General features: G+C 39.3%; 1 protein-coding gene and 1 long non-coding RNA gene across 5 annotated transcripts in view; one reads left to right on the top strand and one right to left on the bottom strand.

Moving 5' to 3' along the window:
• The window catches only part of ACVR1 (activin A receptor type 1), a 117,832-nt gene that overhangs the window by 95,721 nt on the left and 8,572 nt on the right, over positions 1-13,539 (top strand). For all 4 annotated transcript variants that reach the window (XM_064484797.1, XM_064484795.1, XM_064484796.1 and 1 more), the window contains 3 exons: positions 221-367; positions 6,259-6,534; positions 9,588-9,785. In XM_064484797.1, the coding sequence (XP_064340867.1) occupies positions 221-367; positions 6,259-6,534; positions 9,588-9,785 (621 nt within the window). The remainder of the gene's footprint in view (positions 1-220; positions 368-6,258; positions 6,535-9,587; positions 9,786-13,539) is intronic.
• LOC135321132 (uncharacterized) overlaps positions 2,300-13,539 on the bottom strand; it is a 121,683-nt gene continuing 110,443 nt past the window's right edge. Inside the window, exon 4 of the long non-coding RNA XR_010380585.1 lies at positions 2,300-2,973. This is a non-coding gene — a long non-coding RNA (uncharacterized LOC135321132). The remainder of the gene's footprint in view (positions 2,974-13,539) is intronic.

Raw genomic sequence — 13,539 nt, 5'->3', positions numbered from 1 at the left:
AAATGCACATTCTGAGAGGATTTAATTTGATAGCACAGTGGGGTGGGTGGGAGGGACATGTTTCACCTTATTTTTGGATGTCTTTACAGGCAAAAGGTTATGGTATTTATTTCCCCAAATTGTGTTTTTCCGTGGGAGGAGTTAAGAGTTGCAGGCACAAAGTTTATTGGCTGCCTGTCCTGTCCTCCTGTCCAATGTCCCCCCGTGTTGCTTTCCACAGGGAAAGGCAGGTATGGTGAGGTGTGGAGGGGCAGCTGGCAAGGGGAGAATGTCGCTGTGAAGATCTTCTCCTCCCGGGATGAGAAGTCGTGGTTCAGGGAAACAGAATTGTACAACACTGTGATGCTGAGGCATGAAAATATTTTAGGTGAGTACAGAAGTAATTCTCTCATTAATTTTTATCTAGAAAGAAATAATTGCCTTCCTTTGCCCTCTCTGACTTGGTGTACATGAATTTGCAGATCTCTCTTAAAAAGTGGCATAGGGGATTATCAGCATTTATACACTGTCTAATTATCTCTTAACACAAATTTCTTGTTTAAATCTGCAGAGAAGCTAAGTTTGAAGATTTTCTGGATGATGAAAAGGAAATTGTTATTGCTGAGTTCTTACTCTGCAGGTTGTTATTTAAATAACAAAAATTTGCCCCATATTGTTCACTTCAAGGCTTCCTCCATAGTTCTGCCTACCCCACCCTTTTTGAATATTTATTACTTGAATCAAACGAAGAAAGATCTTTGGACGATTTCCTAGAGATTCATAGAGATTCATAGCTCCCAGGGACGTCGTAATTAAATGCACATTCCTTCAAACAAGGCATCGTTTTTAAAGCCCAGATTTAGAGAGGGATTTAGCATACATTTTAATTTGGAAACTAAAGCTTGGAAACATTTGTGAAGTGTGTGACGAGCCCATTGAAATACTGAAGTAGAAAGGGTTAGAAAATTCCTTTAGCCCGTGTGACTTCTCTGTTTTTGAAAAGCTTCTCTAAATGTGTTTACACTAATACATGTATGATGAAGGCTGCCTGGAATGCTTCTCTAATAGTGGATACAGAGTTTCCACAGAATTTGACTCTTTGTAGGATAATGTTGGCCACTGTGTAGCTATTGGATTAGGTTTGGCTTGTAGAAAGGCCATTGCCAGAATTTATTTCTCTTCCAGTACTGCCAATTTAGTATTAAACCTGAGTCAGGTTGTCTGCAAATAATGGTTTGACAGTTGTCCAAAGCTTTGCTTTAACAGTTTGGTGGTATGTTCCGTGTCAGAATTCTCAGTTCCTGCTGTCATTCTCTCTCCTTCCCTTACCCCCTGGGCCCTTGCCATCACCTAATCCTCCTCTCTAGTATTGCTGTTGTTGGTCTTCCCTTTCCAGTCCATCTTGCTGCAGTGACTTATCTTCCACTGGGGAGCTGAGACACTTTGGCTCAGAATATCTTTGGTGACTTCCACGTTGCTTGCAACATTTGTGACTTCCAAGCCTGGCATTCCAGATTCCCTATTTTGGGGTCTCAGAGAGGCTCACTCTGAAGCTTCCTCTATGAATATGTCCACGTGCAGCCACTTCCAGTACTTGCCATTCCTTGGGATCGCCATCAACGTTCACATGTCTGTGCCTTTGTTCATGTTACTCCTGATCACTCATTAACCCTGTCCCCTCTCCAACCGCCGTCCCCTTTCCAACCGCCCCTTCCTCCATCACAACTTCTCAGTTCCCTTCCAGACTCTCCCATGGGATTTGATTGTGCTTTTCTGTACTCCTGCACTTTGCACATCTGCTGTCATAGACTGCCCTATATTGCAGTTAGATGTGAATGTAACGACAGTAGGATGTTAAGTACATCATATGATGTATGTATGTAACAGTATGATGTATCTAACAGTGTGATGTTATATACATCAGTTTGATGATGCAGTTAGATATGTATATAACAACAGTAATGACCAGTTACTATGCAGTGGGCACTGCTTTAAGTGTTTTATTGCCTTTTCCCATTTAATCTTCACCATGACTGTAAGAAGTTAGGTACACGTGTTTTCTTAGTTGTTACTGATGAGGTTTTGAGGTACAGAAAGGTTAACATCACCCAGCAAGTTAAATAATGGAGCTGAGAATCACACCAGATGGTCTGATTCTTAACCACATGGTAGTTAGCTCGTGGAATAGCTTCTTAGATTCTAGAGTCAAGAGTGTGAGGTGAAAATTCATCTACAGTCAAAATTATCTTTAAATGCCCCAGTTTTTCTCTCTGACACTGGAGCAGACTGAGACTGAGTAACAGCTAAAGCCCTGGTTGTGTTAGAAGCCGTGATGTATAAGAAGTACTTACCTTTGAACAGCAGAATTACTCTTAGTGGGCAGGTGCACGTACGCTGAGAAGAACATGGGCTCGGAGACTCACTGAAGAAAGGGTGTGTTCAGGCAGCCCCACTCATTCCCCTGGGGCTCACAGGCTCATTGAGCAAAACGCTCTACATAGTGCTGTGCTCTGCAAATAGTCACTTTATCCATGCTCTTGAGTTAAATGACCTGTGATGCCACTCCATTGTACACCAAGGACACGAATTATTTCCATTGTTTTGGCTTTTACACCCAGTACTGAGGACAGTTCCCTGCATATGGTAGGTGCCCAGTAAGTATTTATTAAATTGGATTTGATCACAAGGAAAATTTGAAAGTTACCTTTGCAATAGGATCCCTGTAAGAGAAGTTAGGTTCCCTTAGTGTGATCACAGAGGGCAAAACATTGCCCACTTCTTATTACCTAATGACCCATGGAAATTCTGGATTCATGAGCTCTTTTCTACCCTCATCATAATTATAGCTATATGGATTAATCTTACTGTGTAGTCAGTCCTTTTAGCAGAGAAAGCTTGTAGAAATGCACTATCCTTTTTGATTAAACTTCTTTCACTGCTTTAACGGTATTTTGGATGTAGAGACTTGAAGGTTTTCTGTGATCATTTTCTTTTCTGTCAAAAGAGCATATTATTTTGAATATCAGATTATGAGTTCCCTCCACCCTTGAGTATTGCTAACTCTGGCCCCTGCAAAATACACAATTAAATTACTCTAGCCCACACTGAATTATAGTTAAATTACCTACACACAGACACACACACACAAACTCTTGGGTCCTCATTGTTTATCCCCCCAGAATGATATTTTCCCAGTGGATTTCATCTCATCCTTCTGCTATATCGGGTGTAAAAGCCAACAAATAAATGAATAATGGGAGGCTGTGTTGTAGTGGCTGGGACAGTGTCTGGGAGTTTGAGAAGCTGGTTTCTGCTCTAGCATCTTTAGGGACCAAAGTTGTGTGTTTCTGAGCATGCTTTTCCTCACAAAAACCAGGGAGGTTAAGTTAATTAGACTTTCATGCCAAAGTCTCATCTAATACTCCTTTTTTTTTTTTTTAATTATGGTACAGTATCCATTAAGTTTACCATTTTAATCGTATAAGTGACAGTTAAGTATATTCACATTGTGCCATCACCACCCTCCCTCTCCAGAACTGGCCCATGCTCTTAAAAGGTACTCCTAACCATTTAATCAGTCAGACTTTCTTGAGATCAGTTGGAAGTGAAGGAAACTACCTGAAAAAGATATTAAATTACAAAATTGTTGTGGTTTTAATTGAACCCTGAGCTATTTTAAACTATAATAATAACCAGTTTTCTTCAAAACTTACTGTGTGTTAGGCATCCTCTGAAGCATTTTATCTGTAATAACATTTATCTTTACAATAACCCTTTGAGATACAGGGTGATGCTATCTGTATCTTATAAACGAGAAACCAACGAAGCCATTTCATGTGGGGTTTTGGGGTTTTATTGTAGTTCTTGAGGAGCCTGGGAGGATGACTGTGACTGTTAATATAAGAGGTTTTTGCCCTGATCACTTTCTCTCCATGTTATGAACACATCCAGTGGCTGTGCCAGAGTTCCAACTTATAGGCACCTGTTCAGTCTCCACTAGGAGCAAAGTTCTTTGACTCAGAATGCGAAAGTCCCATAAAAATGCTCTAGCATGTTGAAGCAAATGTAGCTATATAATTCATGCAAGAGAGAAAGGTTTTTTTTTTTTTTTAACCCTGCTTATTTAAAACTCATTTTTCTTGAAGGTCTAGAGCATAATTAATGGGACAGACAAAATCCTTCTCTAAGAACCTGGGGACTTAGGGAAGGTGAGAGAATAAACATTTATTTAATCACTTAGTCAGTTAGATGCTGCTCTCTCTTGGGCAGAGAAATCAGTAAAGGCTACCCAAATATACAGCAGTAATTTAATTTCTTTTGAGTGGTGCTTTTATAGTTTATGATATTTATTTTTGAGAAAGTCATTAAAGATGAATATCATTTGGTTTAAAATGATAAAGCAGAAACATTTTCTTTAGCAAGAATAACTAATGTCTAAGTGCGCATTTTGACTGATATTATGGCCAGCTGAGGGCTCCAAGAGAATCAGCTCTGGGAGACAAAGACAGACTGGAGAACAGGGAAGAGTGAGAGACTAAGCTGGCTGTGAGGACCAGCTCAGGAAGAGGGAGAAAGAGATAGGGGACCAAGGTGCGGAAGTGTCATTCATTTCACTTTACAGATGTCCCATGGATACAGATGACAAATTGTCTTTCTGTGATTTGAAATCAGCTTGTTTGGGGGGTAGTATGGCAGGTAAGAGTATGGGTTCCAGAGCAGGCTGCTGGGGACCATCACTGACCTTAATGTGCGTGATGTACTCTGCCTCCTTTGTGTGGTTGTTGGAGGATGGCTTGTGGGGTGTTTAGAACTGTGCCTGGCCCATTGCTAGTTCTCACTAATTATTGACTGTTTCCATTGTTGTCAATGATGATGATGATCAAATAGGGAACCTTTCTTTCTCCCCAGAGCTTTCCTAGGCAAGGTATGGTGCACCAGATCAGCTAGCACCCAACTTGGAGTTGGTAGCAACTTAATAGCTGTGTGATCCTTGGCACCTCCCAGCAGCAACTTCATTATTTGGAAAACGAATATAATGATACTTATCTTACTGACCTATTGAGAAAAATCCCATGAGAAAATATTTGTGAAAGTGATAAATTAAATTATAAATCATGTTATTATATAAATTATTAAATTATAAATCGAATTTTATATAAAGTACTTTATAAAAAGTAAGGAATTTTTACATATTTGCCTTTTCCTTTACACTTGCATAAGTCATTTAATTCTTCATATCATATGCATCTTTTTTTTTTCCCCCCAAATCCTCTCATATTTCTAAGTCCTAAACTTCACTGTCTGTGTGTCCCTAAAGTATATCCCTCATGCTGGGACAGTGCCTCTGTAGCAGAAAAGACAGGCACACATATCACAATTTATTTCATAGATTAGGAAGTGCCTCCGACTTCAAGTTCTTTCAGTGTGCTGAAAAATCCCTTCAGAATGGCCAGAAAAATGTCTGCCTTCCTCTTTATCTATATCTTTCATTATATCACTTCTTTTCAGGACCACTTCAGCTGTCACTTCTTGATGGTAGCTTGTGGTACTATCTAGTCTGAATTATTATGATTCCCTGCTCTGGGCTCCTCTTGCCCTGTGCAGATATGTACTACAGGATTTTTCACATTATATCACAATTTTTCCTTTTCAAATCTGTCTTCTTTTCTAACCAGCAAACACCATCATCTTGGTTTTTCTGTGTGACTGACAAGAAAACATCCCAGGTGCTTGTTTTACTTGATGGGTTCCTTTGTTTATTTGATGAATCAGTCAGATATTTAATACAAACCCACCCCTTGATTTTACAGCAGAGACAATCCAAAGAGCCCAAATGAGTTGCCTGATATTACACAGCAGATCACAAGCAGAGCAAGGCTAGATCACAAGTGTTAGATTCCGGGTTTTAGTGTTCTTCCTGGGTGGTTGCTGAATGATCTGTGCTTTGAATATCAATGTGATAAAGGGTTTGACACTATCATTATGAGTAAGCACAAAGATATTATTCCTTTCTGAATCTTAATGCAATGTAAAATATTTTAAAGGATTATTTAAAGGATTAGTTACAATGAATATAAGAATTTCCCATTCACTAGCAGTGCCTTTTTAAGGAATAAATATATTATTTTTCTCTATTGATGTCTCTGTAAACCTCTCATGGTAGTTGGTGAGTTTATTTTTTGTTTTAGGTGATCTCTACTGTATGGTCACTATTTCTGTATACTAAAAGCTATGAGATGGAATTCTCATGTCTCTTAATTTTGTTTTTGCTTTCTTTAGGTTTCATTGCTTCTGACATGACATCAAGACACTCCAGTACACAGTTGTGGTTAATCACGCATTATCATGAAATGGGGTCGTTGTATGACTATCTTCAGCTTACTACCCTGGATACAGTTAGCTGCCTGCGAATAGTGCTGTCCATAGCTAGTGGCCTCGCACATTTGCACATAGAGATATTTGGGACCCAAGGGAAACCAGCCATCGCTCACCGAGACTTAAAAAGCAAAAACATCCTGGTTAAGAAGAATGGACAGTGTTGCATAGCAGATTTGGGTAAATTTTTAAAAATATATTTAAATTACTGTTTTTACTTTTGTTGTATTCCATTGTTTAGCCAGGTTGCATCTTTTTCCCCTTCTAACATTTTGTTATGAAAAATTTCAAGCATGCAGATTGAAAGGACTCCACACAGAACATCTGTATATCTACCACCTAGATGTTCCCATGAACATTTTACTGTTACTGCATATCTCTCCATCCTCCATTTATCAATACATCTTAATCTTTGATACATTTCAAAGTAAACTGCAGACAAAAGAGCCCTTCCCTCCAGAGTCTTCAGCATACACACCTTTGTATAAAATGCACGTCTTAATATACATTCTCAGAGTTTTGACAAATGCTGTAAAATCCAAATCTATATCAAGATACAGACCTTCTCATTTTCCTATAAGTCACCTCATGCTTGTTCAGTCAGTCCCTACTCCAGCCCACCCTCAGAGGCAGCCAGTAGGGTTGCATTCTGATTTTACAAGTCTCTACACAAAGTAGGTACACAATTAAATAACCTATGGAATGAGTTTGTCTTAAAAACTGGGTTCTAAGTTGTTCTTCTGTAACCAAGGCAAAATGATCAACCAAGAAAGAAGAAAAAGTCCCCAAACCACTTTACCATTTGCCCTGCTTGGATAGCTCCTTCTTACAGTGTTAGGGTAGTGCTTAATGTAGCTTTAATTGCATTATAAATAAGATTATTTTCATTTCTAGTGGCACTCTATATAAAACCTATTCATTCTAGACCCCTAGAATATTGGCTGAGTATTTATGCTAATGAGAACTGAGTTGTAATGTTGGTTATGCATTTCAGTGGACTACTGAGGATCCTCACTCTAGTTGAATAAAAAAATGGTTTTCTCTTATATTCGTATAATTGTAGTTACTGTTAAACTGATCAAAGTTTAGGCAGTATTAACTCTAATTTATGTAGTTGATAAAATCTATTGTTTGTTTTTAAACACAAGGGAGGCAGGAAAATTTATTTCTTTTGAAGCCCTTTAAAGTCTTTGCATTTACACTGAAGAATTATTTTAGTGTTTTCCTGGTATGAACAGGCGTGGCCCTAAAGTTTTTGTGGGCAGTTTGAGTTGTAGTATAGAAGACTTTTATGGCTCTGCCATGGCTTATGGAGCTAAAGTGATTTGAGTTTCCCAATTATTGGCTCTTACTTTTGTGCAGGTCTTTTCATCTATTTACCTGCCCTAAGTGCTTGGCCTGCTTATACTCAGGGCAAGGATGGGGGCTCAGCACGGGGGACGTCAGGGTTTGACACTCTGTGTGATACTTCTGTGCTGTTTGAAACTTTCATAGTAGTGTGTTTATGTATATTCATGTTACTAAAAATCAGTTATGCCCACCTCACACAATTCTTACAAGATTCCAAAATTATTATAAATGCTTGGCGAACAATCATTCAGAGATGATTATGCTGTTATAGTCCAGAGGCCTAGGGAAGATGAACAAATTGAGACAGCTGTTGGTTTTGGTTTATGGGACTTAGGAGTTTTGTACAAATCCAACTAATTAATTAATTCTTTAACTGCATTTGTTTTGGCCTATAGTGTTCCAATTGGATATGTGGTTTCGTACAGAAATCTATGTTAAGGGGTCATTATTTAGGGGAGTAGATTCGTAGTACAGGAGACAGCTCCTATAGGACCATAATTTGTAATTTTTTACTTTATACTCAGAAATTAAGGACCACTTGTTAGAAATTATGTATTATTAATACTGCAAAACTACCAGTATTTTAGCATAAATGCCAGTATTCTAAACAGAAAGGTTTAAAAAATAGTATAGTGGTCATTTATATCCATAACACCTAGATTCAATAGTTATTAAAATTTTGCTGTTTTTGCTTTATCTGTATGTGGCTGTGTGTATATATATTTGCAAATTGGTTTGAAAATAATTTGCAGCTCTTTACTCAGAAATATTTCAAAATGCATCCCTTAAAATACCTCAAAATACATCTCTTGCATAATCACAGTTTATCGCATCTAAAAGTTATCAATTGTTTTTTAATATCATTGCCATAGACTCTTGGGGTTTATAAAAGGGAAAGAGGCACCAGTTTGACTTAGTCAAATGTGGTTGCCAATATCTTTGGTAATTATTAAGGCTGAGACGACATATGTGTTATCTCCTTGGCTTTATATAGTCATCATCCCACACTTTCAGAGCCATAGAGTGGGAGGAGAAGCATCTCCATCGATAACTTAGATCCCCGTAGTGTTGCCAAGGTTTACATGGCCTTCTTGCCCCATGTTGGCAATTTTCGTTATTTTGCATGTTACAGGAATCGTTTTCAGTTGGTCTGCATATGCCTCAAAAAGTAATTCCATTCCTGAACAAACCATGCATGTACCTGTCTGTTCCCTCCGATCTGTGAAGAATGCCAAGTCTCTCTAATTGGCTGAGGAATCCTGAAATGAGTCATGAGTTAAGCAGGTGCTTCAAAACCATTTAATGTGAGAGTTGTGCTTTGAATTGAGATCCAGTTTAAGGTTCTCTGGACCCAAGGGTGTAGAGAAAAGCCAGCGGGTGTGAGTGGTGTTACTGTACTGATGAGCAGTCCTCCATCAGGGACGGAGCAGTGCCCCGCACACCCGGCCCTTCTGTGGTGAGGAATTACCTCAGCATCTCTGCAGTTTGTGCCTGCAGCCTCACTGGAGCTGTGGTGGAGCTTGAGAGCTTAATTAGCTTCTCATTAGGCCACTTTGAGGCTCCCATTTAACTTGTGAGCCTGCTTTCCCGTGGATTTTGGACACCAGCCTCACGTTGGTTTGGTACATTAGTTTATCTCCCCAAAACTTTCTGTCTCCGAGGTTCATGTATTAACCTGATAGCCTCAGAATGTGCCTGGCCTGTCATTTCTGCTCTCACACAAGTCATCACAGTGGCCTCCAGAGATGACTCTGGGTGCAGTGTGGCAGTGACCATAGACACCACAAGACGGCGCTTTTGACTGGGGTTGGTTACAAATCCTTCGGCAACCCTCCGTGAGGAAGGCGGCGAGTGGTCTGACACTGTCATCTTCTTCCCTTCAGGCCTGGCAGTCATGCATTCCCAGAGCACCAATCAGCTGGACGTGGGGAACAACCCTCGTGTGGGCACCAAGCGCTACATGGCCCCCGAAGTTCTCGATGAGACCATTCAGGTGGATTGTTTCGATTCTTATAAGAGAGTTGACATTTGGGCCTTTGGACTTGTCTTGTGGGAAGTGGCCAGGCGGATGGTGAGCAATGGTAAGTATCTGATGTGATGCAATACTGCCCTTGTCCCAGTCCTGCTGATGCTGCTGCCTTTAAGTCCATGGTGCTCCGTGAATTACACTTGCCAAGCTGTCGGCATTTTTATCTGATTTACGGCTGGTCGAAGGCACATGAGGGATGTCTGTTCTAACTGTGGAATTTCTGGAAGAGACTATGTATTCCCTCTTTGTATGTTTGTTTTTCGTTATTTTGACCAGTCCATTTTTAAATCCTTCCTTCCTCCATCTTCCTTATGCTGCCTTCCTTCCCACCCTTCTTTGCGCTTCTCACAAGGGAGGTTTAGTGCGAGGAGACTGCTCAAGGGAATCTAAGGGTGAAGTCGGCTACTGTAGATTTTTTTTTTTACTTAAGTTTGGATTACTGAGAAGAGACTCAGGTTGTCCACTCAGAATTCACACCTTTGTAAGCAGCAGGCTGTATGTGCTGAGTAAGTGAAGTTTAAATTCAGGAAACCTTGAGTGGGAGGCTCAGTGCTGGTCCTCTTGTAAGTGTAAGAAATGGTCTTACCTCAGCAGTTAGGGAGGCGTGTGTGTATCATTTTTAACCCATTACCCGACATAGTAAACTCTCACCTCCATCTTTCAAATCCGCCACAAATACACTGTTGAACTTTAAGTACACTGTACTCTGGAATCTGGGTAATGTAACATAGTTTTAGTGTGCAAAAATTAAAATTGATAAGTTTTTGTGGTAGGTTTCTTTTCCCCCTAAGAGCACAGTATGTTTGCTTTTAACAAACTGTCTAAGGGTATCAAAGCCCATGTTTCAGATTATGCATAAACATACATACATTGTAACCTGACAGTTCTTTTGAAGTACTTTTTTTTGGATGGAGTCACGAACATTTCTTGGTAATTGTTTCTCAATTGTCAGGAGCTACTGACTTGGCATTTTGTGCCATTCCAGTGCCTTGAGAATTGTTTGCAACAGAGAGATTGTTTTGCTGATTTATAAAGCTCTGAACTTTGCCTGAAATTTTGCACAGTGATTTCAGTTCCCCATCCCCCACCCTAATTCTTGAGTACCTTAGGACTTAAAATCAAATTCTAATTAGTCAGTCTTAAAAACACTTTAGGGAAGAATTGGTGTTATAATAAACCGTGTGGTGGGGAACTTGCCCCACATGAAGAGGAGGCTAATATTCCATGGCCAGGATGGTAGCAGTCCAGCTGTGGGTGTGCTGGAGCCCCGCCAAGCTAGCCTGCGTGATGAAAGCCAAACTTGGCAGAAACTTGGGATTTCGGCTTTGTAAAAACTCATGTTGCAAATTTGTTCCCTGTGTCACAAGCTTAAACTCAAATGGCTTCTGAAGATCAGCTGTGATGAATAGGAGTCTGTTGGAAATTAAAGCCATCAGTTGAAAATGTAGCTCAGCAAATAGTAGTTTTCTTGATGTTGTGTTTAACGTTATTTTTGAAAAAAATAGGGAAGGGTAGAGGCAGAGAGACTATGATGGGGGCTTTCTGATCTGATTTCCCTGACACCGTGATTTAGGTTGTACTCTAGTTCCTAGCACTTTGTGGGCTGAGTTTCTGTGGTGTGGTGTGGTGTGATTTTTAGAGGGCGGTTAAGGGGATGTCATGTCTCATTTTAAATCAGCTACTGTCCCTCGGCAGTGACTGATTTGATACTTTCTCTTCTCTCTCTAGTCCCCCTTCTCCCATGAATATTCACATGGCCATGTGCACACAACACACACAGAAATCAGTTTAAACTCAAACTTGAAAGTGTTCAGAGCTGCTTGCAAACTAATTTTATTAATATTATAGTTATTACTACCCCCAAACCAAAAAATGAGTAGAGAGAAAAACAAGAAAAATTTGCTTTTACCTTCCAACATTCATCTTTCTTTCCCCTCTTTCTCTATGCAACTATGTACATATTTGTTTACTTAGTTGTAATCATAGTATAGATACAATTTTGTGTCACCTTTTTCTTTTTTTAACATTTTTTATTGATTTATAATCATTTTACAATGTTGTGTCAAATTCCAGTGTTCAGCACAATTTTTCAGTTATTCATGGACATATACACACTCATTGTCACATTTTTTTCTTTGTGAGTTATCATAACATTTTGTGTATATTTCCCTGTGCTATACAGTGTAGTCTATTCTACAATTTTGAAATCCCAGTCTATCCCTTCCCACCCTCCACCCCCCTGGTAACCACAAGTCTGTATTCTCTGTCTGTGAGTCTATTTCTGTCCTGTATTTACGCTTTGATTTTTTTTGTTTGTTTGTTTTTGTTTTTGTTTTTTAGATTCCACATATGAGCGATCTCATATGGTATTTTTCTTTCTCTTTCTGGCTTACTTCACTTAGAATGACATTCTCCAGGAGCATCCATGTTGCTGCAAATGGCATTATGTTGTCGGTTTTTATGGCTGAGTAGTATTCCATTGTATAAATATACCACCTCTTCTTTATCCAGTCACCTGTTGATGGACATTTAGGCTGTTTCCATGTTTTGGCTATTGTAAATAGTGCTGCTATGAACATTGGGGTGCAGGTGTCATCCTGAAGTAGATTTCCTTCTGGATACAAGCCCAGGAGTGGGATTCCTGGGTCATATGGTAAGTCTATTCCTAGTCTTTTGAGGAATCTCCACACAGTTTGCCATAGTGGCTGCACCAAACTGCATTCCCACCAGCAGTGTAGGAGGGTTCCCCTTTCTCCACAGCCTCTCCAGCATTTGTCATTTGTGGATTTTTGAATGACGGCCATTCTGACCGATGTGAGGTGATACCTCATTGTAGTTTTGATTTGCATTTCTCTGATAATTAGTGATATTGAGCATTTTTTCATGTGCTTTTTGATCATTTGTATGTCTTCCTTGGAGAATTGCTTGTTTAGGTCTTCTGCCCATTTTTGGATTGGGTTGTTTATTTTTTTCTTATTGAGTCGTATAAGCTGCTTATATATTCTGGAGATCAAGCCTTTGTCGGTTTCACCTGCAAAAATTTTCTCCCATTCCGTAGGTTTTCTTCTTGTTTTACTTCTGGTTTCCTTTGCTGTGCAGAAGCTTGTAAGTTTCATTAGGTCCCATTTGTTTATTCTTGCTTTTATTTCTTCTAGGAGAAAATTTTTTAAATGTATGTCAGATAATGTTTTGCCTATGTTTTCCTCTAGTAGGTTATTGTATCTTGTCTTATGTTTAAGTCTTTAATCCATTTTGAGTTGATTTTTGTATATGGTGTAAGGGAGTGTTCTAGCTTCATTATTTTACATGCTGCTGTCCAGTTTTCCCAACACCATTTGCTGAAGAGACTGTCTTTATTCCAATGTATATTCTTGCCTCCTTTGTCAAAGGTGAGTTGACCAAAAGTTTGTGGGTTCATTTCTGGGCTCTCTATTCTGTTCCATTGGCCTATATGTCTGTTTTGGTACCAATACCATGCTGTCTTGATGACTGTAGCTCTATAGTATTGTCTAAAGTCTGGGAGAGTTATTCCTCCTGCCTCTTTCTTTCTCTGCAGTAATGCTTTGGCAATTCTAGGTCTTTGATGGTTCCATATGAATTTTATTATGATTTGTTCTAGTTCTGTGAAATATGTCCTGGGTAATTGGATAGGGATTGCATTAAATCTGTAGATTGCCTTGGGCAGTGTGACCATTTTAACAATATTGATTCTTCCAATCCAAGAGCATGGAATATCTTTCCATTTTTTAAAGTCTTCTTTAATTTCCTTCATCAATGGTTTATAGTTTTCTGTGTATAATTCTTTC

Source organism: Camelus dromedarius, chromosome 4 (assembly GCF_036321535.1).
Source record: "Camelus dromedarius isolate mCamDro1 chromosome 4, mCamDro1.pat, whole genome shotgun sequence".
Lineage (NCBI taxonomy): Eukaryota > Metazoa > Chordata > Mammalia > Artiodactyla > Camelidae > Camelus > Camelus dromedarius.
Note: the sequence above shows the minus strand (reverse complement) of the source record. Positions and strands in the feature narration are given on the sequence as shown.